General features: G+C 31.1%; 1 protein-coding gene and 1 pseudogene across 1 annotated transcript; one reads left to right on the forward strand and one right to left on the reverse strand.

Annotated features, from left to right (window-relative positions):
- The first annotated feature begins 34 nt into the window (after positions 1-34).
- LOC108775005 (cytoplasmic dynein 1 intermediate chain-like) lies at positions 35-3,079 on the forward strand (annotated as a pseudogene).
- A 632-nt stretch (positions 3,080-3,711) lies between these two features.
- ninaC (STKc_myosinIII_N_like and MYSc_Myo21 domain-containing protein ninaC) lies at positions 3,712-25,292 on the reverse strand. Its single transcript, XM_018541309.1, has 23 exons — positions 25,057-25,292; positions 24,341-24,522; positions 21,478-21,582; positions 16,217-16,608; positions 16,038-16,128; positions 15,072-15,167; positions 14,805-14,990; positions 14,173-14,361; positions 13,896-14,095; positions 13,162-13,502; positions 12,815-13,025; positions 12,585-12,726; positions 11,767-12,225; positions 11,270-11,553; positions 10,770-11,029; positions 10,556-10,621; positions 9,966-10,144; positions 9,573-9,787; positions 5,525-5,628; positions 5,165-5,382; positions 4,485-4,672; positions 4,318-4,402; positions 3,712-4,139 (listed from the first exon to the last, which is right to left on the reverse strand). Exons 1-23 carry the CDS (start codon positions 25,271-25,273, stop codon positions 3,840-3,842), a joined length of 4,710 nt encoding a protein of 1,569 aa, XP_018396811.1. The 5' UTR covers positions 25,274-25,292; the 3' UTR covers positions 3,712-3,839.
- Between the last annotated feature and the right edge of the window lie 1,104 nt (positions 25,293-26,396).

A 26,396-nucleotide genomic window follows, 5' to 3' on the forward strand; every position in this document is an offset into this window, starting at 1 on the left:
TAAACTAATATATATTTTCGTATAAACTACTGTGATGGATAAACATATATTACCAAACATTTTTAAAGAATGTTTAAAACTGTTTAGTAATATGTGACATTTTTTTTATTTGTAGATTACATATTTAAGAAAAATTGTTACGTACGGCCAATATATTAATATGTATATGAATACATATGTTCTGAATTCAAATTTTATAATATAATGATACGTGAAAAAAAAATCGATTTTTTTAAAATAATTAGTTCTTTTTGTAAATGTAAAAGCAGTACTTTTGAAAGATTTAAGGTTTATTAGAATATTAGCGAGTTTTGAATGAATATGTAGATCAGTAGTATAGCTAGGTAGTTATATTCAAGTTAGGATACTTGTAGCGGAACTAGCTTATTCACCACAGTTTTGACATTTGATGATGGCCAAGCCAAACTGCCGAAGATGAAGAAAATAGCTTGTCGCACATGGACGGTTTCCAGAGTTAACTTCCACCAGAAATATTTTCTCACGGATTACTGCAAGTTAAGGAGGTTCAGTCTGCTGTTGCACGGGTAGAGCAAAAGAAAGAGAATTCTAAAAAAGAAGGTGCGTAAATTATCGATCTTTTACATTTCATTTTTGTTTATTAATAAAAAATTTTGTTTTATCTGTAGTATGGGAACTTAACGAAGAAGAGAAGTAAATGATTATCCTATCGGAAGACTTTCAACGATTTCTCGATTACACTAGCAGAATTGCAGAAAGAGCATTGAGTGAATCGGTTGATATATACACCGATTATGCTGACACTATGGACGGCGAAGATGGAATGTAAGTAGAAAACAACAAATTGAAAAACTTTGCAATAAATTGATCGCAGATTTAAAAATTCTTATTAATATCTAATTACTAATATTCTTATGAAGATGTTTATTAGTATAAAAAAAATATTAAACCAGAGTAGTATAATAACACTTTTATTAAATTGCTTGTCAATTAAAACTACTTCGGTTATACTCATGATGGCATTTAAAACGGAAAAAAATGTTGCGAAATTTACAGAATCACGTATGTATATAAATTTATACAGAAATATTTAAGCACTAAGATCTGCTTTGATCAAATTTTTATATTTAATTATATTAAAAGATTTTTTTTGTTTCTAAGGTACAGTTGCTTAAGTAAACACGTTTTGTTATATATACATGATTATTTTGAATTTGCAGGAATGAGAAGAGTCATCAACGACTATGACTGAATCGCTTGTTTATTTGTGAGTGATGGTCCTGTAATCGTTGTGTAACCTCCATGAATTTGTCATCGCAGTTCTCCGAGCTTCTAGCGGCTTCGTATAACAATAATGACGTTTCTAACGGTGTATACCTGATCTGGAACACGAAATTCAAAAAAATAACTCCAGAGTTTATCTTTCACTATCAGTTACCCGTTATATCGACTACGTTCGCCAGATTCCATCCAAACTTGATCCTGGATGGCACTTACTTTGGTTAAATCGTGTTATTGGACAACCGAGTACAAAAAAAGACTCCCATACAACGTACCCCTTTGTCTGCTACAGTACATACTGTAACTTATTATTTTTTAACATAGCTTAATTAGCTAATTAAGATTTTAGCTTCTAAGTTTAGAATGCGAGAACGAAGAGATCATTTATTTTGCAGCATCCAGTATACTGCTTGAACGTTGTTGGAACACAAAACGCACACAATTTGATTAGCATTTCGACGGACGGTAAATTATGCTCGTGGAGTCTGGACATGCTGTCACAACCGCAAGAGACATTGAAATTGCACAGAAGCAATCTAAAGCAATCGCCGCTATGTGTTTGGTCTTCCCGCACTGTTAATAATTTCGTCATGGGAAGTGAGGACGGAACTGTTTACTCAGGTAAGTGCAATTGCCCATGTATGTGAAAATGTTGAAAAATAATCTGTAAAAATTATTAACATTTTAATATTTTGTTGAATAGCCTGTCGACATGGTAGCCGCGTTGGATTGACGGAAACATGTGGGGTCATCAGGGATTACCTGTCACTGGTATTAGCGCACAGGCAGTGTAAGGCGATATAGACTTCTCCCATCTATTCCTGATATCTTCCCTTGACTGGACTGTCAAACTTTGGAGCCTGAAAGAGAACAAACCGCTCTACTCTTTTGAGCATAATGACGACTTCGTTTATGACGTTTCTTGGTCTCCAATACATCCGGTGCTGTTCGCCGCTGTTGACAATTCGGGAGAGACAATTCAAGATACGGAGGTATCTACCGCCAGCGTTGTCGTTGACGGATGTCCTGCTTTGAATAAAGTATCATGGACGCCAAGCGGGCATGTTATTGTCGGAAATGATACTGATAAAATATGGATCTATGACGCCGAGGTACATATGATAATACTTTAAAATTTTTCTTGATTGTTTATTTGGCACAATTGCGTACTGAAACTTATCCTACATTATACTTAATTTTTTGTTTATTACAGCATCTAGCTCATCCAAGAATTGATGAATGGAACAAATTTCTGTATACGCAACAGGACCTGAAGAACAACAAAGCTGATGAAGAACTGGATAAGCTTAACCTTAGTTCTGGGTCGTCTTCGTTAACATCTGTGACATCTATTTCATCAGTTCCTCTTAGATAAAAATTCATATAATTTAACTTGCTCCAATAATTTTATCTTGCAATTGATTACATTTGCAATCGTATAAGAAACAAGTAATACTTATCTAGCTCGTAACAATAATAAAATAAGAATAAAGGTAATAAGCGAGCAATTAATATAATAACCGTAAATCATCACTGTTAAATGTCAGAGGAGCAATGGCAACGCTGTTTCTTTAGTAAAATAACATTTTATTATCTTTTTCGTGTATAAAAAAATGAGATTGGAATAAGCCTACTGGGTAAAACACTATAAAAAAAACGCACCATGCTATTTACCTCGTGACAGGTAGTGTGAAAATGATAATATTTTATTATTTTCTTGAAATCAGGCCTCATGTGAAGCGTTTTTCAGTTTTCGTCGCTATGTTTCGAAAACTATTCGAGATATAAAAGAATGTTTTATACAAAAGTTTTACAATAAAATTACCTCTATTTATTCACGTCAATGATATTTTATTAGAATAATTATTTAACAATTTTTTTTTGAAAATTTTGAAAAAAAATTGTTAATTAATTATTCTAAAAACGCAAATGAGTACAGCTAATTTTGTTGTAAAACTTTTGTATAAAACATTTTTTTATATCGAATAGTTTTCAAGATATAATGGAAAAAGTTGAAAAACGTTGTATACATAAAAGGTGATTTCACCCTTTTAAACCGTTTTTAGGCAGTAACTAATATTCTCTAAATTCGTCTCTTTATGTAAGCTACAAGTTCACCAAGTTTCATTAAAATCGATAAGAGACACCTCGAGAGGTTTTCTTTTGAGTTATTGATATCTATTGACGAATACCATTTAATAGAAATAATTGTATATTGATAGAGTAATAATCACTAATTTTCTGTAATAAATTATTTACAAAGATGTATATTTTTCATTTTTTTAGTTGCAGTTATTGATTTTGTTTAATTAACAATTTGTCATAAACAATTGCGCATTATAGATTTGTCTTTTTTTCTAGTAATTAAAAATAGGAAATATATATTAATTAATTAATGCAATCAAAAATTTTATTACGAATTAATTGCATTAATTTTTATGTCTACTAAATTTTAATCAACATCCTTTTTTTGCTTTCCAGATTAGCCTAGCTTTAACAAATATAGAGAGAAAGATATTATAATATTTTATGAAATATAAATGCAATTAATGATTTTGATACAACTGGTCTCTTCTATTTTACAGATCAGCAACGTAGCCTTTGACAATAATGCCTGGTGCTATCTCCGTAGTAACGCTATCTTTGATGTCTTCTTCATCCCATGCGTTTTCTTTCGCATATTTCTCTGACATTATGATCATTTCGTTTGGACTCCATTCTGGCGAATCTTTGTGACTATCGTTGCTTTTGGAAGCAATATTCGATTCGTCTAAGTGGCTATGATGAGATTTTGGTATTGATTCTGGTGATGTGACGCTCTCATATACAGGATTACGTTTCATGGAAGCACGTTGATGAGATGTTTTCCGCAGCATCGCCTAGAATAATGAGTGTCTTTTGATGATTGTTATGGCAACCTAGTCATTTTCTCTAAAATTTGATATATAGTTGATTTAAAATAATATCTTTATAAAAATATAAAACGTTTATACAAAACATATAGATATGCGTATATGATTGAAAGATTATTAACATAAATAAAGTAATATATCTTACTTGAAAATTGAATGGAGGTGTATCATCGTTTTTGTCATCATTGTTTCTACGTCCAATCATTTCTAATTCTTTGATGGGATTTATTCTATAACGGAGAAAATATGATGTTACTCTAAAAAAATTGATTAATATCTCCAAAAATATGTCTCAACTAAATTAATTATTACCGAATATCACTGTTAACATTGCGATTAATTCTGTTTTCAAACTCCCATTCTGTATTGTCATTTTTGTTTTGAATATCTGACTCATAGTTGCTGAAATTGCGCATTGCCGACGGTTGTGTTTGATTGAGTGGTATTGATGGTAATGGTCCTTTCTTCTTCGAGTGTGCTAATCCAGCATTATTGATTTTCTATATATGTATAAAGTATAAATCTTTATAAATACTATTTTTATTTTTTTTTTAGTTTTATTTGAAATTAAGTAAAAAAAACTCATTGAAGATTATAAAACATGAGATTTTAGCAATAATTAAATTTTTGAGGAGAAATTAAGAATTCTAAAGAAATGGAAAGTTTTTAATAGAAGCGATTTTTACTTATTCAAAATATATTTGCTATATTATGTTATGAGAGAGTCATCAGAACGGCGGGCAAAATTAAAAGAATGTATATAAAATGCAAGAAAAAGCGGTTCTGTATTTTCTTGTAAGTCAGACACAACGGTTTCGTACTCAAACGACTCTCTCGCTCTTCCGCCGCGACACACCGGTCGACTCGACGCCAAAGGGAAAAAGTATGTTTAGACATGGAAAGCTACAATTCGCGAGGCGCCATTTCACAACTGCCGCCTGATTCGAAACTTCTTTTACAATGTAATTATAATAACTCATGTGTAAACTTACAGAGTAAGGAGTATAAGATTCGGAAAATTGGATGGAGCTGTGTTTATTCGCAGATTGAAAACTAGAAATACTGCGTCGGGGTGGCTCCTTGGGTGGATATTGAATAGGAACATTCGGATCTCTGGTGAATGGAGTGTTGATCAAACTTTGTTCACTGTTGACAGATGAACTATGAAGAGGCATGCGATGTGGTGAGTTTGTTGTTTGAACTTCAATATCTAAAAAATGTATCAAATTAAAAAAAAATCACACACACACACACACAAAATATATTATATATAACATGCCAACAGAATGACAAATTTGTTTGTTTTTAATTTTTAGAACTCTTTAGAATTTCCTTATACCGAATTTAGGTACCTCTGGTGTGAATATTTTTATTAGCCCAGGGCACTGTTTGTCTACGTAATGGTGCATCCCAGGACTCATGCTCATCGTCAGTTAATATAGATGATGATATAGACCTGCGAGAATTTTTTTTTTAATTGATTTTGAATTGTCGAAATATATATATGCTCTTAAAATTTTTATTTTTTTAATAGATAAAGCACAATATAAAGAACCCTGAAGATTGATATGTGAAAAAATTAGTTAAAGAATAGTATTTACTCAAAAATGTACATAGAGCAATAACAATCTTATTCTTCAGTCTTTCTAAACATACCACATACTGAGCTTTTTTTTCAATGCTCTTCTAATGATTCTTTCATTGCTATAATTTTTTAAATTGAAGATACATTTTTATTAATAAAAATATCTATACATTTACTTGGTACTATTTATATATGTTTCATAATGTTTAGCATTTTGTAATCGAAAAAATTTGTGTATAATATATTAATTTTTATAAAATCTATAAGCAATTGAATTGGTTGAGTATGCTATATTCAAGTGTATATTGTTCTCGTAAGTATCGAAGAGCACCGAAAAATTAATTATGAGAAATTACTGTATTTAACTTCTGTAAAAGTAAATTGAATCAATTCATACACATTTTTTTCAAATTTTATCAAATGATTTTTATATATAATTTTTTTGCGAATTTCATATTTCTGAAAATTCATTTTACCGACTCTTACACGAAATGTATATTTAATTCTATTTCTTATAGCTTTATTTATTTTTACTTATACTTCATTAAATTTTTTATATCATGATGGCAAAAAATTAGTTAATGTGATTATTTAAATTTTGCGCGCGCGCGCATCTCCTGGTTAGCGGTATGCGTGCAAGTCAAATGCGTATCCGCCATATTTGCGGCAAGTTCACGCCGCATCGTGTTAACAAGTTAAACTTCAATGTTCCGCGTTTTTTGTGTGTATCATTCGTTAAATGCGACTTTTGCTTGCAAAGAAATGCAGGAAATATCGGACAAATATCGGACAATCATCGCAACATGTTGATTCGCGCGTACGCATTGCTTTTTCTACGATATTTGATTTTCTTCTAGAATCGCGAAAATTAATGGCTTTTTCTGATCGATATATGCGTACAAGTTAAACGTGCATCTGCCATATTTCGCGTTGCATCGCTGTAAAGAAATCCAATTTACGTTATAGTGTTACTCGTATTCGTTGAAAATGACTGTTGTACGTAAAAGGGAGTGGACGAATATTAAGAAATCGACGCAACGTTCCGATTTGAGTATAGGCAAGCTTTCCCGCTTTTTGTGATATTTCCTTTGCGATAGATGCAGCATCAAGGTAGAGCAACAATTGAAATAACGATTGGTAAATAAATTTTGCTTTCATTTTACTTTCAAGTGACGCATCATTTTCTGTGTTAACAGCCGATTGTCTATTAAAATTGTAAATTAGTCTTGATGATTTCCTTGCTTTTTAGGAACGTACTACGAGATACTAAGTCTGTCGCGTTTCTTGTTACACTCAATATCTTTGTTTTCTTTAATGTTCGCGCGCGAATATATATATATATATATTCTTTTAAGTGTAAACGTTTCTAGGAATTTTAAGCAACAGTAACACATTTATAATTTTGCTAGGCAATCATTCTGTGACAGAATAGTGACTTCTGAAGGAGGGTGACAACCATGCTAACTGATTTCATAATTTTTTAACTAAATGTTTGTTAAAAAAAACCTTCATAATTTTTAAAACGTAATGTTTTGGGTTCAGAAAAATACTGCCTTATTAAAATAAAAATGTATAAAGTAAATGTACTAGTTACCCAAGTGGGAATTAAATACCGGCGAGATACTGGCCCAGTACAAACTTTTAGTATTCAATACCGGCGTGATATCGGATGCCAGTATTGGTATTGTACTGATATAATACTGGGATGATAGCAACGGGCCAAGAATCGGAATACAGTACTCTTATGGTACGAGATTACGGTGTCGTAATGTTTCTAAACGTCGGTATCATTATAGTACGGTATTGCAATACGGGATTACAGTACCACAATAATACCGAAAACTAGTACACATATTGTACCTAATGCAGTAACAATATTATACCAAAAATGGTTACCGAATCATAATGCTGCAACAGTACTAACAATGAGAAGTCAGCATCCCCAAATGTGAATTTTGGTAAAATCATTATTGCATTCGTTTGTCCACTGTTTGTCCACGTTTGTCCACCCATTATTTTTGTTTGTCCACCCTATTATTATTATATTTTTCATAATAATGAAAAATAATCACTTGGGGGTACTACAATTTTTTTTTGTGTACAACTTTTTTTTGGAGGGTGGACAAAGGAAAATAACGGGTGGACAAACGTGGACAAACAGTGGACAAATTAATGCAATAATGATTTTACCAAAATTCACATTTAGGGATGCTAACTTCTCGGAGATGCTCTGAGAAGTCGGCACCCCTAAATGTGAATTTTGGTAAAATCATTATTGCATTCGTTTGTCCACTGTTTGTCCACGTTTGTCCACCCATTATTTTTGTTTGTCCACCCTATTATTATTATATTTTTCATAATAATGAAAAATAATCACTTGGGGGTACTACAATTTTTTTTTGTGTACAACTTTTTTTTGGAGGGTGGACAAAGGAAAATAACGGGTGGACAAACGTGGACAAACAGTGGACAAACGAATGCAATAATGATTTTACCAAAATTCACATTTAGGGATGCTGACTTCTCACTATAAGTACCAGTACTGATTCTGTATTAATAATATTATAACACACACAGTACTAGTATTGTGTAAAAAATCCGTACTACTTCTCTTATATTAAAATAAATTTATCGCAGGAAATATAAATCAATCCTAACAGATACGTTTTTCACAGTCAAATGTATGAGATGTTTTAGGTTAATTGTAAAATACTTGAAAAAAAATCATGATTAAAAATAAAATTATTCAATATAATTTAAAGTAATTATTAATATTATATAATAAAATAATGATCACCTTAATTAGTATATATTATTTAAAAAAATTTACCTGATTATCGAAACGGGAAATCTTTGACTTTTATACATGTAATTCAGAGATTATAGTTCGTTTAATAAAATTTTGGTTACTAGGAGACAAAGGACGAGTTCAATTCCCCAAATTTCTATACAAATATGGCACAGATAATCCGCTGGTAATTTGCCGTTTCAATGCTGACACCCGATACGTTACTTTTGACAATTTCAATATATGTGCGGTACTGAAAATCTACCGGCAATGTACTGGTTCGGTACAGTGGCTTGACATGTTCCTTTTGCCAATTTCTATACAAATATGGCACAGATAATCCGCTGGCAATTTACCGTTTCAATGCTGATACCCGATAAGTTACTTTTGACAATTTCAATATAGGTGCGGTACTGAAAATCTACCAGCAATGTACTGGTTCGGTATTGTCGCTTGACATACTTCTGTCAATTTCAGTCCGAATATGATATCGATGATATATCGGTAATATACTGTTCCTGTACTGATATGTAAAGACATTTCTTTATTAATTTCTGTACAGATATCATACCTAAAATCTACTAATAATATACTAGCTCGGTATTATTATTCAATACCGATTCACACGCTGGAAGAGTTCCTTAATGTTGTTTATTTAATACTGGCCCAATATAGAACTAGTACTGAAAAACGTAATCCGTTTTTCAGTACACAATCGGTACGTTGCCAGGAGTCAATGCTGGTTTATGGTATTCTGTTCCTACTTGGGTAGTGGACAGTTAGTAGATATGACCCAATTCGTTGGACAAAGTGGTACAAAATTGTAAATAATAAGCTTTTAATGATATGTATAACTTTAAATAAATTTATTGTTGATAAAAATTTAATTACTAATTAATTTAAAATCGTACATACCATCAAAAGCTTTATATTTGAAATGTTTTATCACTTTGTCCAACAATTGGCTCATGTCCATTAACTAGTACATTTACCTTATATTGTTTATAAGTTATTTTAAGTAACTTACCCTCGTTTAATATTTATGTTCGAAGGATCATTTATGTAATTCTTGTCGAAATACGGGAGTTCTTGTTGCATATTGAAAGGCAGTTTATATACTTGAGGTGGTTTCACCTCACTTATGTAGGCATCTATTTTGGCATTTGGATCGACTTTTTCGAGAGATATACTTTCATTTACTTTCTCCAAAGCTGCCATAATTGATTGATTGTATAGATGAACCTATTACATAAACCTTTGATAATTTATTTATAATTTTCATTATGAGATTTTAACAATGTTTCTAATTGGTTTTTCATGAAAATTGTTTAAAATTCTTAATAACATTTTTTTTAATTAGAAAAAATACTAGATTAAAAAAATTAATTTGTAAATTTTAATTAAAATAAAGCAATGATACCTGTTGCGATAATTGTACGAAATCTTGATAACGGGCTGCACGGTACCGTAGGAGGACTTGGAACATACTTTTCGATCTCCATTTGCTACAATAGAACTTAATGAAATCCTTCGTTTCTTGGCTCATCTCTTCTTTGAATGTGGGCCCCATTTCTTTTCTTACTATATGCCCTCTGTATGCTGAAGTATAATATTGAAATATAACTTATATAAATATTTATAAAGTAAATGTCATCCTAAATACTTATAAATGTTAATCGATGAGTTTACAAATGTTTTACATATAAATTATAATTTATTTATATGCACTGATAGTGTAGATGACATAGACTTAAACTTTTATAAAATTTCTTCAATTTACGTCATAAAAATTCTGCTATATTTTGTAAATGAATTTAAAAAAATAAAAATATTTTTTTAATTACTGTGTATAAAATTCTAAAAAAAGATAATTTCGTAATTTAATTGTATAACATATATTGTTAAAATGTAAATACTAGGATTTTTTATGTATTGTTAATAATATATTACAATGTGTATAAAGTAGGTAAAGTCATATATTATTAGTTTTTTGTATTTTTCAATACTTACTTTTTTGTATCATCAAAGCCGCTTCTTCTTCAGTGAATGAGTTTCTCTTGATTGACGCTTTCCTTACTGAAATAATGTTTTATCATCTTTAAAATATTTGAAACTTTGTATAGGCATATTTAAGAATTACACACACAAATAAATATAAATACTTATTAACCTATAATTATCGTATCACATTTACCGTGATTTATTCGACCGGGAATTTACTTACTAACTTCCTTCTTTATATCGTTGATTTTCAAGGCGATATTTTTGCGTGCTAGAAAAGCACGCATCATGCATTGCACTTTTATGATTTTTCTCACTTGAGTCTCGTATAAGCGCGATAGGTATTCCTCATTGTAGTATTTTAAAAATACTTTAGTCTTGCCGATAATCCATCCTTCCATTTTTAATCTGATCAAGAGTAGTCTGCAGTTGTCTTTTGTCATCTCTACTGTTTCGTCAAAATCGAAGGCTAAGAACTTGTATCTGTAATTAGAAACAGTCGCCTTTGCTTTTTATACGAAGACGTGTAATAGAAAAATATTGATTGTGTTGCTTAATGATTATAATTATGTTATTTTTAAAAATATCCTTGTACATTTAGTTTTATATTCAGATCAGATAAGCACGTTCATAATTTATTACTTTTTCATAATTTATTACTTTTGTAAATGAAAAATTAAGTAATTTGTTATACTTAATTGTTATCTTCGAAGAAAATGTTACCTTCGAAGAAATTCTTGAAAGGGTATCCTATACGGATACCCGCGTCGTCTGGCTTTTGCTGTATCAAGTACTGCTAATGCCCTGATTTGTTGTTTGACGATTTCCCGATAAAAGCTACGAGGAGCATCCTCAAGATCGGAACGTATGCATCTTACAAAATGCATGCCACCGTTTCCTATCGCGAGATTTTTCAGAATTTCAAGACTTGTTGCTCTGAATGTCAACGAGCACGTTCGCATCTTGCGTGTCTGCGAGTACTGTCCTCTGGACGCAGTGTTATATTTCTGTTGAATTTAAACGAAAGATTTCGTTATGATGTAAACTAGAAGTGGAGAGTTTTCATTTTCAAGTGCTTCTAATGTTTACATTAAGAAATGCCCCAAATTAGAATATAAATCAATCAAATAATATTTGTTATGAAATTAAAATACAAATGTATTTAATATATCTGATATAAGAGATATATTAAAGAGATACTCTTATTTACAACCACTTACTCGAAACATAGAAGACTCCTGCATAAGGGCACTCCATTTTGTTTTCATTGTTTTCTTCGCTGCGAGAGAGTGTTCGCAAACTATTGTTAGGTTCCCCGACTTGGTTAGTTTGTTGGTGAACATCTCTTTGACTGCATCGTACAAAGAGTATCTCATTGTGCCGGTTATCTCTGGCGGTACGAAGTCTCGATTTTTCGTGGCAATTTCGCTGGCATCATATATCAGCTTACCGGTATAATGTGCAATTGTGAACTCGTGCAAACTCACCGGTTTTATGTGAATATTCCGTTTTTGTTCTTTAATCCTTTCGAGAATGTACTGAGCGTCTTGCATTTGTCGCGAAGCATCATCGATAATATGAAAAAGACCATCTTCTTTGTTCATCAATTGATCAATTGTTTCCTTGTTATCGTAAAAGCGAAATCGTTGTATAGGTATATCCTCCTCTTCCTGTTCTTGCTAATACCGTAAAAGAGTACTTAATACAAATTTTTTCATTTATAATATAGAATTTTTAACACATTTTGTTAATATATTGTTGATTTTATGATACATGCTTATATGACATTCTTATGATCGTAACTCAATTAATTTCAAAAAGCGAGAGTTATAATATAATTTATGATATGTAACAGTATACCATATACCATATATTTAATAATGTTAAAACGTAAAATTATTTTAAAAAATTGATAAAAATAATAAGATAAAATATTTTTATTATTTATACATAAGAAAAATAGATACTGAAATAAAATATTATAAATTTGGTATAAGCTAATACATATTTTAATGAATTATTCATTAAAAATGTTTACCATTTCCCAGGCGAAGACTCTTTGATTATAATAATATTGCATTTGCTCATTTATTGTATTCACCAATAATTGTTCCAACCGATTTATTGAGAAACATTCGAGTCCAAAGTGATCAAGGATGCTGATAGAATATTTATCACCACTGTAAATTTAAATGTTTCAAAAAAATGTTGATGTAAAAATCTTATTGATATTTTATTTTTTTGGTTTTGGATAAAATGTTCACTTACTAAAGGCTACGAGTCATTGAAAGTTTATAGTTGATGATGTTGATTATCCAGTCTACTAAACGCTGGTAAAGAGTATTCGCCAAGATATCTCGTGCCTCTTTTGCTTCTTCGCAAGTATGTTTCTTACGTACTACTGATCCCTTTATGACCAGGCAATAATTAATAAGAGCCCATATAAATTTCTTTGTGTCTAAACCAAGAAGTTTCGCTACTGCAATTCGCACAAATTGATCAGTTTTTATGTTTCGCGCGCGGACAAGTACATATTTTTTTTTTTTAACATGATTTAATATATTAAAATAAATCTTTCATAAATTTCACTGACAAATTGAATTCTTCGAATTTACCTCTGCTAGCAATTTCATTGTTATCCAACTCAGCTTCTCCATTACTGCCTTCAACAAATTGAATCTCCCCAAGTATCAGAATCGCTGCAAGGATTTTCCAAATAGTCTCGCAATGCTCTTCCATATCCATAGATTTAAAACAGTCCCTAAGTTCTTCAAGTTTAATTACGTTGTTTTGCGGATCGCTTCTCACTTTGAACGCTCGTTTCTTTTCAGTACCTTTGTCGATTATTCTGAGATATCGAAGTTTTCTCCCACTTGGTAAGAAATATGATTTTAAATTTTCTAATGCTTCGAGACCGTCATAAAAGTAGTAAAAAACATGGAAATTTGATTGATTTCTGAAAAAGTACTTTTTTATTATAATGTGTTAATACATTTTTGCGTTTTATTATTTTCTATTTTTTCTCATTTTTTAAATATTAATTATAAGATTATATTTTAATTCGTTTTATTATTTTTATTAATAATAATAAAATAGTGAATATTCCACCATTTTTGTATTTTTTCAAATTGTAAAATAGTTATTATTAACACTTCATACTTTTGTTCTACACGCCTGTATAATGGCAACCCGTTATACATTGGAATACAGAATGCAATATATTCTTTGATACTTTAAATTTCGAATTACTATACTTTTGCAAAAGTAAAAACCTTTAAATGATTAGAGATTTTTAAACTAAAAGACTTGAAGTTATAAGTAAAAGTTTTATTCTAATATAAATAAATACCTGTCACGAGTCGAAACGCGCCATTTTTCCAGCTGATATAGCCAGAATATCGCCCCTGATGCTTTGCCGGTTGATCCAAAAGTTGTCTGAGTTTGCAATATGCATCTGGTGGAATTAGCATTCAGCGGTGTCCCTGCATTTGTAAAAGCATGAATAATTTTTATAGCTTGCAGCACTCTTACTCCGGTATCGCGCAGACCCTGAAAGTAAAAAGACGTAAACAAGTTTTTCTCGTAAATTTGTTCGTATATCTATAATATGGTTGCATCGAACTCACTTTTCCGAGGAACATGAGGTGTTCCACTAAATGCAACATATTCTTCGTTTTCCCGGAGTTACTTTCCCCGGCCAGCAAAATATGCTGCGTTTCTTCGTTAAGCATAACATCTTGAAATGCGCTATCCGCTACGGCATAGATGTGAGGAGCATTATCTGATCGCGATTTGCATTGGTATTTTGCGTGATGCTGCAAATAAAATTGTTCAGATTTTTATTGTGAAATTTATAATAACATAGTTTGCAATTTTATTATTGAAACAGTTAAACGCATATTATTATGATCAACAATTTACAGAGTTCACTTTTTTTTTATGTATAGAATAGTAATTTATTTGATATGCGTATAAAATTATAAACAAAATCTGATAAATTAAAAAGTAAAAATGCGTATAATATTTCTTACATTATGAATCAATTATAGACACAAAAAATATTGCTCATATTGATATTACGCTTATTTATACAAATTAATAGACTTTTATATGTATAATTTCATGTTTGTTTTTTGTATTTTATATTTTTCTAACTTCTGTTTATTATATTGATATTTTTTCTATTTCATAATAATGTCATTTTTGTTAATTTTATGAAAAAATGATTTAAATACAGAAAATTTAACACAAGACTTACATGAACACCATAAATATCATGCTCCTCGTTTGGGTTGAGTATTAATAAAATATCGCCAATAAACGTGTGGTATTCACCTCGCTGCAGTCTATCGCGAAGTTCATCTAAAATCACGTCTTCAGTTAAAGTATCTAGCGCTGCTAAGTCCTCCGTAAGCATTTGTTCTGGTGGTTTATCCTGATGAGTCTATCGAGTAAAAATTAAAATTTTCCTCTAATATATATTATAAATTCATCATTCGTAGTTTTAATTTGTGCAAGTCATTACCTTCAAGAAACCTATATGAACTATTGATTCGGCCTTCCTTTGTTTCTTGCCTTTCCCCGAGAGATTCATCGTCAGTGCTTTTATCTCTTGTGTCAACTGAAACATCATATATGTTGTATATGTATATTCATTCTTTTGATTTTTACAGAAATATTTACATTGTTAATTAGAATATTTATTGACTTAAAAAAAGAAAAGACAAATTAAGGCTATACATATATATACCTATTATATCCAAGATGTTATGAAAAACTTTAAATCAAGAAAATATTTTAAAAAATGTACAGTTTTGTCATTCTTAATAAATAATAAGTTTTAATTTATATTATTACAATTATTATTATTATTTTTAATAATTAATCGATTAAATTTTAAGGAATAAAAAGCCGAATTATGTATTAAATCCTATAATGCTATTGGTAAATTTTACGTATAAAGTAGAGCGAGGTCACTGAACGCCAAGCTATGCCTTCAGTGGCCATTAGGCTCTAAGAATAGTGAGTATGATAAGTAATTTCAATTTTTAAGTAGTTTTGTGTTATTGTATATTTTGTTTAAATATTATGAGAAGGCGCGTGCGTGCACACACATACACACAATTGGACTACATATATCATATTTCAAGATTGATTTGTTATCTTAATCTTTCTTTCTTTTTAAGTTACTAATTAAATTATTTGTGTTTATAAAAGTCTAAATTTTGTTATTAAAAATGTGAAATGTATGCAAAACTTATTAATTAAAAAGTTTATTAAATAAAATAATCTATTTCCATGTACGTAAAATTTACGTCTTGATAACAATTAACAATTCTGTATTACTCAATATAGCTATAGAATTTTAGGATTAAGAATTTTGGGGAATTCGATAATTTATTTACGACACTTTGTGTAATCGTGCATTATATGTATATATAATTTGTCCTTTCTATCTGGTAGTCTACATTGTGCTAAAATCGTATCTTACAGGATAATCGTTTTCAGGTAGATCTGATAGAAAGGGATGTTCGATAATCTCCATCATGTATGGTCTGTTTTCAGGATTTTTTTCAAGGCACCTGAAACGAATGTGTTGCTTTCATGTTATTTCGTTGGTGATATATTTATTCACAGTAAAGAGATTTTCATATCTCTCTGATTACATACTCGGAAATGAAATCATTGAGATTTTTCGACCAGTTGGCAGGTCGGTAGAGAGTCGGCGGTGGATTCCGGACGATCTGGAAGAGTGCACGAGTCGGATGCATGTCCTCGAACGGTGCTTTGCCGTCGGCCAGCTCTATTGCCGTAATGCCGATCGCCCATACATCGACTCGGCTGTCATACCCACCATCGACTCCATTATCTTTTGTGCCAATCATTTCCGGTGCCATCCAAGATGGTGAGCCTATGTAAGTACATCTTTTTTTAAGTTCGTTTTTCATTGTTCTCGAGAGTCCAAAATCCACTAATTTTATTTCGCCTTCTTTCGTCAAAACAATATTGTTGCCACGAATGTCTCTATGGATTACGTTGTGCTCGTGCAAATGGATCAGAGCCTGAAAAAGAAACAATGTGTAATATTTGCATTATTGACCTATCTATTTTATAAGGTTGAGAAATTTTCGTTAATACAAGGAAAAGTTTTGCTAATTTGAAAATTTAGCTAGATACAGATTTAAAAATTTTGTTGGACTCCATCAAAATAATTGTGTAAAACTCTCAAGCTGATTGCTTGAATGTCAAAACGTTTTATAGCATTGCTTATCATGTTTGAGATTTTTATATAATTCTTTTGATAACCTGACAAAAGCATTTTCAGATCTGTATCTAGCTAAATTTTTAGATACTTAAACAAAATTGTTTTTTTTTTGTAGATATTAGAAGCAAGTAGGTAGATTATTAACCCCTGATATCCTCAAAGAGAAAACTTGTTATCAATTTAGTAAAAAAAAAAAAAAAGAATATTTAATGGTGTTAATTTATTTCTTTTAAAAATTGACAACTACAAAACACTATTATATTTCATGCAATATTTTGAGATCGTAGAACTTAAGAACAACACGAACGTAATATCTTCGAGATACGGTGATGCGGAAGAGAAGTTGGCAACTCGGCACCTTCAGCGTCTTACGAGAATCATCTTTATAGATTTACTGCAAATTGAACAATCTATAATTTGCAGCCGGCTGTGCTTACAGCGCGTAACAAGCACGGGTCAGTGAGCAGTTCTGACGTAGCATGGGCATGAAATTATTAATACCTGGTTCATCAACAAACCTCTTCAAAGCTACACTCCGAAACTAAAGGTAAGCTACCTTATGAAGTTGCTTATTATAAACGCGCAATTTTTTATTTATTTCCTGTGATTTTTCAACTTATTTTTAATATATTTTTATCTATATTTGATAAATCTTTTATCATCTAATTTTAATAAAAAAACAATTATTTTTGTCTTTCTATATTTAAATTCCTGTATATTAAGCTTATCAATCTCAAATATCAAATCAATAATAAATAATTAATTTTTTAATTATTTGTAATATTGTTATTTTTTTTAAATAGATCTATACAACAAATTATTACTTGTGTGAAATTTATATTTCGTTGGATAATGCACTCGAAGATGTTTCGACAAATAAGACAGAAAGATAGGAAATAATAATGAACGTTCGCTAATGAATGTTCATTGATCGGATGGTAGACAAGAAATAGTTACAAGGGTAAGGAGGGAACTTTCAGGAGAGACGAACGAATTGTTAATTGGCGGATAAAGATTAAACGGGATATAACGATCGTTCAGAAGAAGCATACTGGTAGTTCATCTCTCGTTCTTTATCTGTTTCCCGTGCTCTCTTTGTGTTTCTGTTTCGAGCACTGCGTTTGCTGCGCACTTCTCTTCGCGAGCATTTATTTCGCGTGTAATTTGCCGGCATTAAACGTCAGCGTGGTCTGATTTACCGCACGAGTGACCGTGGACGAATCGCTACCGGGCCCATGGAACACGTATCTGCGAGGAAAGAGCATAGAGGGGAGAACGGGAGAAGGAAAAAGAAAGAGGGAGACGGGAGGGTTGCGTGCAGTTTCCAAGGTGGATAAGGAACGGCATGGGCAATTGGAGGGTGAGGAGAAAAGGCGGGGAATGCTGGACCCGGTGGCGAAGGGCATCGGATTGTGCGTGCACGGGGCATACCCGAAAGGTAGACCCATATAATGATTTAGTGACAAACTGCTTGGATCGTAAATATTATCGCCATGAGCCATGAGCTACTCGCGAGAGAAAGAATGCTGGGCCCATTACACGTCGTGCCCTTTTGCCGCGCTTCCTTGGTGAACTTATGAGGGAAGAGAAGTGGATTTCGAGAGAAATATCTTTTTCTCATCACACACGAAAAAGAGAAGAGCTTTGTCAGTGATACTGCATGAAGTTTTTGATACTTGTATAATTATACAACTTTAAAATTAGAAGGAATTTGCATATATTTACGTGTATGATTACATATATCTTCCATGCTTTTAACTATACTTTTAATTAGTATTTTCAATTAGACTTTTATTAATTTTATCAGTTATTAATTATTGTCTTTATAAAAGTTTAATTTATTATTGTCAATAATATTTAATTAATTTTTCTTCTTTTCTTGTTTTATTCTGGTATAATATCCTTTTAGGACTTACTTAGTACGTATCTCTACACACTGCACTTCTTTCTTTGTTAAATATGAAATTATAATTGATATTTATTATGTCAAAGTCTGTTATAAAAAATGTCAATTAATTGAAAATTATTAATTTATTTTAGCTTACATACATATTTGATTAATTTGAATTAAATACATTTCTCATTAATACATAAATATTTTAAATGTAAATGGTAATATATACCTTATTATATATTTTTTTCTATGTTGAAGAGAGTACGAACTGCGAAGATTTGTATCTATTGTAAGGTAGTCGTTGATTCTGCAATTTATCTTGTATCGGTGCACGGAATAGATGACGGTAATAATATATTTTGAACGTTTACTGTTTAACGGCTCATGACATTTATATCATATTGGTCTATAATTACAATGTTGCAGCGGTTGAATAATCATATAGAATAGAAGTATAGGTACAATCAATAAACAAATCTGTACGGATACTTGATAAAATAGAAATTATCATATCATATTAATAAACGGGGAAACAAATTAAATTTTATAATTTGTTGTATAAAATTTTATTTTTTGTTTTTATTAGTTAACGTTTTTTATTTTTAAAGATTTCTCTTTTGTTTAATTTTGTTACAATTCCTATTGACATGATAAAATGAAAGAAATTTCAAGAAATTATAATATATAATTATTCTGTTAGTCAAATAAAATTGATAATATAGTAATAAATAATGTCGTTGCTTTAATTAGAGTTTAATTTATTACATTAGTTTATTATTTCATTCTCTCTTTCTCTCTTTGCATTTGAATCGCTGATGTCCTTACTACAACTGATATTAATTTTGTTCTACGTACACATTAAGATAGTAAATAAAGAAATAAATAATAAAATATAGAAATATAATGAGCAAGGAAAATCAATGACACACGAATCAAAGCGGAAATGATCACTTAAGTTCCATCCTGTGGCGTGCATCAGTCATTTACTTTTTTCTCGATTCTCATCTTTATTTTTCCTTCCATATATACATGTGGCTTCGTAAGTTCGTTGAGAAATGAGCACGATATCCTCACTAATTATTCGACCTCCTAGGAGAAACCGGAATCATGGAAGATAGTATCATTGTAAATAAGTGAATCCGTTTTCTGTGACCATTAACTATTAAACAAAATCATAGCAATTTATGAAACGGAAGGGTATTTAGCTCTCCGTATTCCTCTTTTACCTTTTTTTTTTTGCTTTCTCTCTTTTTCCATTTTGCTCTTCTTTGTTTTTCTTTATTTAAGTTTTATTCGGATTTCAATTTGTGCTTTATTCGCATCATTCCATTTCCGGCTCGTTTCGTCATCTACCAGATATTTCTTCTTTTTCGAAACTTGTGGAAAAATTAACGATACGGCTTACGTTTTATGGTTGTCGTAAACGAGGGTAATATTCTATTAATGCGGTGGTTTAAATTTATCGTGACGTTAACTGTATTTCCCATTAATGTTAATAATGATCAAAAGAAAAAATTAATATTTGTACTGGATATGAATTTTGCGAATTCATTAGGTTATTGCCTTGTTTTTGAGACCGTCACTTAATTTTTTCCATTAAGTTAATTGTTAATTTATTATATATATATATATATATATATATATATATATATATCATATCTAACGTTTTGATAAAAATATTAAATTATTTTATTTTTTTATGTAAAATATAGATGAATTAGTTTTGATTCGAAAAAAATGTATTGTCTATTCAATGATGTTTTTATATAACAAAATTAAAACATTTTATGTCCAGTGTGCATATTTAATTTTTTATTTAATCTTTTATTTTATTTTTATATGTGGCATGTAATTACATATAATTATTGTTTAATTATTAAATAAATTTTATTACAATTTCAGCATTTCAGTAATTACAATATCCTTTAAAATTAAAAAAATTGTCATTTATCGCGTATTATCATAATTATTAGTAAATTGTATTTTTGAAGTCGCAAAATACTTCGTTTTTTGTGTCTTGTAATTGCACAGCAATATACTTCGGCGTCAATGCACCTTCTGTAATCAGAGGGGGATAATCTGCCGCAAGATAAAAGCATCGTCTGGACATACCATCGAGCATAATTATATCGTAATAACGCGACTATTGCTGTGGCTATACACCTACTATTATCATTTCTGTCGGTTCACTGGTGTGCTCTGTCATGCAAGTAATATTTATTACGCTCTGTATCAAGAAAGGGAGGAAGGAAACAGAAACGCGAGGGATAGTGAGGGGTATGGTGTGGGGTAGATTGCGGCACAATTTTGCTGAACATTGCACGACGGTCACCTTTCTCGACTACCGACGGATATAACTTCTCGTACCCGAGCAAAAACTAATTATCTTAGTCAGGCTCACCCGTTTTCGGTCAGTCAGATATTTTCACGTTATAACGTCCATAATTTGTTATTAATTCTATGTCTTTTGCAAAATATGTCTCTTACTTAAGATATTTGTCTCATTTATCTCTATTAATTTTATTTTCTGCTATATTATGTTTTTCTGAAGCATATTGCAATAATTATTTTAATTTATATACCATCGTTTCAATTATAATCTCTATAATCTAATCTCTTTTATGTAAGTTTTGTATCGTGAAGGAATAATGTAAATAATACAAAGTCAAGAAAAATTACATTATGAGAAAATATTGTACTACACAATTTAACGGTATAATGTATATTTCGTAAAAAATATGTATCACATGTATTACGCAGCAGGAAACTTACCTTGATCACTTCTTTTAAAACGAAGGCAATATGTTCTTCTCGTATTCTTTTGTCACTTGCGATCATCCCGTGAACGAGATCCATAACTGTTCCACCCTCGCAGAGCTATAACATGTTGTTAGTTAATTATAATACATTTGAGTTAAAAAATTAAATTAGATAAAAAGGGTTAACCGCAAAATTATATTCATTTATCGAATGCGAGCTTAAACTCGTCATAAATGTTATGAACGATTCACTGCTTATACAATTATTTTGTCGCGTAATAATTCTTAATCTTTTTACTTATGATGTAATTGTGCAACATAGGATTGATATATGTTAATTGAAATGCCATTCTAATTGCGGAAGTAATTTGTATCAGTGAATGAGATTAGAATTAAGTTCCACGTTCGTGTACTTGTTCGTGTTCGTTGGGTAAATTGGGTATAAGCCTTTTAAGAACAGTTCCTAATTCTCGTTGATTTTTGAATGTTTCTTCATTAGATACGTTTTATGAAAGTTCATTTAGGGAGAAAAAGATTCTCGTAATTCATTTCCCTAGAAATTAAGCATCTAAGAGAACTTATAATCGAAAAGCGTAATAAACTTCGCGTATATATGTCTACAATTACACGAAACGTGCAGTAATTATGAGTAAACGTGATCCATCACTACGTTTATGTTATCCTAGAGTCCCTAAACTATAGTCTAGATAGGAGATATATCTCATATGAATCACAATTTGTAACATTACACATATTTTATTTAGTCTCATTGCTTTTCTCAAATTAAAAGAAATTCATTATTCTTTCTCATACAGAATATATTTACATAAAATTCTTTAGAGCTCACTTGTACTCAATTCAGATCTGATTACAGCTTTGTGTTCAGCTTTGCTAAAGTTAATTCGTAAATAACACATTCTATTCGTATATATATATGAGTGACAATGAGAAGACCCTTTTCATCAGATTTTGCTCGCAGTAGTCGTGAAAGGCCTCACCGAGACCTTACGTTCGCGCCAATAAAACTCGCTCGATATGAAATACCACCGGCGATAAATCCTTGCCACATTGTCGTTGTGTTACTCTTTCTCTCTCACTTTCCTTTTTTCTTGAGGTTCTCGGCTCTTGTTTCTGCTTGAGCCGTCTTAAAGACGATTGACTTACAAAACCGCTGTTCGGTTCGCGTTGTGCCGCCGACGAGATGCGCCACATCTCCTTTCTATCGCTATACCAGTCTCCGCAGCCAGTTGCTCTTTTATTGCTTGTAATCTTCGGCAACGAGCAATCAGCGAGCTTAACGTAGCAACCGGCGACTCATTACGTTTCTTCGTTGCGGGTACTTAGCTCATCCGAGCTTCGCACGCGAGTTCTCTTGTCGAAGTGAATCGTGAAATTCAGGTAGATTTCGTCGTTTTTGACGTGTTCGCGCGTCGCTTTTGAATCTGTGCGAGACGTGAAAGAGAGAGAGAGAGAGAGAAAGATTGATTGAGAACGTGGGTGGTCGAAGTTAAAAATATAAGAAATACTTGTAAGTAAACAAAGGTGCCAAATAAGGGTGGATTATTATATGAAAGATTATAGATCAATCGACATTGTGTTTGTTTAGTAGTATTCTAGTATTTATACAAAATTAAGTACTTTCTAAGTTTCGGAATAAATTTTTTTCATTTAAATTAATATTTATACATTTTCGTAAATTAAACTATTCAAAACTATTGCAAAAGAAGATGATATTATAACTGCACTGATTGTGAGTATATTGCTCCCTCTCTTTTTTCTCCGTCTTTTGTCAAATTAAATTCGATTAATAAAAGAATTCGAAATGTTAGAGAATAATATTTTCTTCCATATACATTTATAATTTTTTTTATTTTTGTATTATTGAAAATATATGATTATATTTTCGTGACAAAAAAAAAATATATATATAATTTCGGAGTTAATATCAAAGAACGTATATCTTGCTGTCAGTGCTATATCGTATAAATTTAAAAGTTAATGAAAGTTAATGAAATGACTTCCTTTAAGAGACTTTTTGTGCATCAACGTGTTCCGAACGACAAAGGCGTGACCAAAGGATCCTGATTTCTGAAACAACTCAGCGGATTTTTGAGTGCATGTATTACGTCAACTCTATCGTCGCTTTATCCGAGATAAGTAATAACATTTTGGGCACACACCACGGAGGTCCGTCCGTAAATTAGAGCCGCGACGTGCCGAGCCTCACCTGCGTACACGAACGAGTTTAATGATTGTTTAATGGGGGCGCGTGTGTCGTAAATTATCCGTGTATTCGACGGTCTCAAATGCTTGAAATTGCCTCCGGGTTCTGAGCACGGATATACACGGCAACCCTCGCTTTCTCTCCCTCTCTTCCACTGTCTCTTTCAAACCGCCTTCATCTTTCGTTCTGCATCTCTACATTCTGTGTTCTCTTTTTCTTTTCCCTATGCCTTTCTCTCGTTGAAAAATTACAACGTTAAAGGAAACACATTGCAGGTATATTACGCGACATCGAAGGGAACTTTGCTGTGATTCCGACCTTCGGTACAGTAATAAAAGCGATTGCAACGACAACACGTCTTCGAATAAATCGAGTCCATATAAATGAACTCCGTTCGCGATGCTAAATTATTTTTTATAATATCGCGACTTAAACGTATAATATTGTAAAATATGTACATATATATATATATACACACACACACACACACATATATATATATACATATACACATTTGATTTATGCCTTTAAATACTAATCACTTTAAAATATAAATTATACTTCCTATTACATGTGTAACTTTGTAAACTTTTTATATTTTTTTATTATATATATAATTATCTTTTTTTATTTTATAATTAAATTTTCTTACCTCCATGACAAACCATATTTCATCGTAATCGGATTTCTTTGGTGATCGTCTGCGATATATTCCATAGAAATCCGGCAGATTTGGATGACCGGCAAAATCACGAAGAATACGATATTCTTCTACAATAAAAGACTGCGTTTCCGACGTGAGCTTTTGAATCTTAATGGCAACCTTTTTATTTCCTAAAACATAATCGATATGTACATTTATTTCTGTATGTGATTATTCTTTATTGTTATGGCTGATAGCAGTTTTTATACGTTTCTGTATTTACATTAGGGGTGCACCGACTTTATCTGGCTCTTTTTTATTATCTGACCGGATAGCTGTGATTGGATATTATTATATAGTGTCCGGCAATATATCCGACTAAAATTTTATAATGAAATTTCACGTCATACAGAATTCTATTTTTTTTAGCTGAACTTTTTGCACAATTCATTTCTTTTCATTTCACGTTGAGAAAATAAAAAAAATTAGTATCGTTATTTTTCCCTTGCTTTTTTTCTCTATTTTTTTTTTTTTTTAATGGAATAGAGAAATTGTATTAGATATCCGAAAAATATTTGACCAGATATTGGATATTCGGTATCATATTTTTTTCAAATATTCGATATTCCGTATCCGTCAATTTTATTATCCAGTGCGTCCCTAATTTATATTATAATTTACATTTTTATGATTTTATTTCATGTATAAACATGAACATTGCGTACCAGCTTGCTGATCAATCCCTTCATAAACATCGCCGTAAATGCCGATGCCAATGCGATCCTTTAGTGCATATCTTTTCCCTGGATCTTGAATGCTGTCTAGCCGTTTAAGAGTCACAGATCCTGTATCCTGGTTCTTATCCTGATTTTCCATTTCCCTTTGTTCATTTCGGACGTTATCGTGCCAATCGTTATTTTCTCGTTTTCCGAAATCGGTCATTTTGCAGGTAGACAACGTCTACCATCTGAAATATGCCAAAATAAAAATCCCCTAAACTATTTGTATCAATTATTCTAAGTATTTAATAATAATTAAAATATATGTATTTACGAAAAAAAGGATATTCCGTTAATGATAGTTTGTATGCAATTAGGGTTTAAAAAAATTTTAAACAATATTATACATAATGTCTAGATTTCTTTGAAATAAAATATTATTTATGGCATAATTAAATAATTAATTTTATATTAGAATAATTAATATCATTTAATAAAAATGATAATAAAGCATATTATACTTAAAGCTTTGATAAATTATTTTATTAACCAACGTATAGTTTTTTGTAATATACAGATTATGCCATACAAATTTCTGTACTGCTTTTTTTTTCAGAAAACTGATGCTTATGGATGTAATGGATACTTGTAGACGTCGATGATAAAGAAATGCATCTTCAGAGAATCACAATAGTTTCTTCTGGGATCAAGTCACAGGATTGAGGAGATGACTCTTCGCTCTCGGAATATTTTAAGAGACGTCAAGATTGGGTCGGTTGAGTGTTTTAGCAGCCCCCCTTCCTCGGCCCACAAAGGTGAGTGCTAATTATATTCTTTCTCGAGTGCCCCGTGAACGAGTGGTAATCGCTAATTAGTAGCTTGCTTCCTGAAAGCTTCGGCGGGCGTTGCCGAAGAAGGATGGGGCGAAGAAAGGATCGGAAAGGCGTCGTTGGCCACGAACCTGACTCGCACCCCTGTCTGTTTATCGATCGTACGTTTTAATCGAATTATACAAAGCTTATACGTTGAGATTTAATCAAATTCCTTTTACACAAACAAATTAACATTCATCGAAATTTTTCTTGAAAATTACTTTGCTTAATTTGCAACATATAAGGGAATAATTATAAGACATCAGTGTTAAAGTTATCATTTTCACGTTAATAAACATTTCCAATTTTTAATAAAATGGAATATGATATAATGCTTTGTAAATATTTTCACAAATATAGACGATTATTCTAAAAACGACAAATTGATATTCATATAAACTTATCACTTATTTCTCGAACATATCGATACTAAGTAAACTATGAAACGTATAATATAGATGTAGCCTATTTATG

The sequence above is a fragment of the Cyphomyrmex costatus genome, unplaced genomic scaffold (assembly GCF_001594065.2).
Source record: "Cyphomyrmex costatus isolate MS0001 unplaced genomic scaffold, Ccosl1.0 scaffold281, whole genome shotgun sequence".
Lineage (NCBI taxonomy): Eukaryota > Metazoa > Arthropoda > Insecta > Hymenoptera > Formicidae > Cyphomyrmex > Cyphomyrmex costatus.

Excerpts from the sequence above, each read along its gene's own strand:
- ninaC (XM_018541309.1), bottom strand. The coding sequence starts at position 25,273 with ATGACCGATTTCGGAAAACGAGAAAATAACGATTGGCACGATAACGTC. Across the intron at positions 24,523-25,056 it reads AGGGATTGATCAGCAAGCTG|GAAATAAAAAGGTTGCCATT; the intron begins GTACGCAATGTT and ends ATTATGTTTTAG. Across the intron at positions 16,609-21,477 it reads TTTTAAAAGAAGTGATCAAG|GCTCTGATCCATTTGCACGA; the intron begins GTAAGTTTCCTG and ends TTTCTTTTTCAG.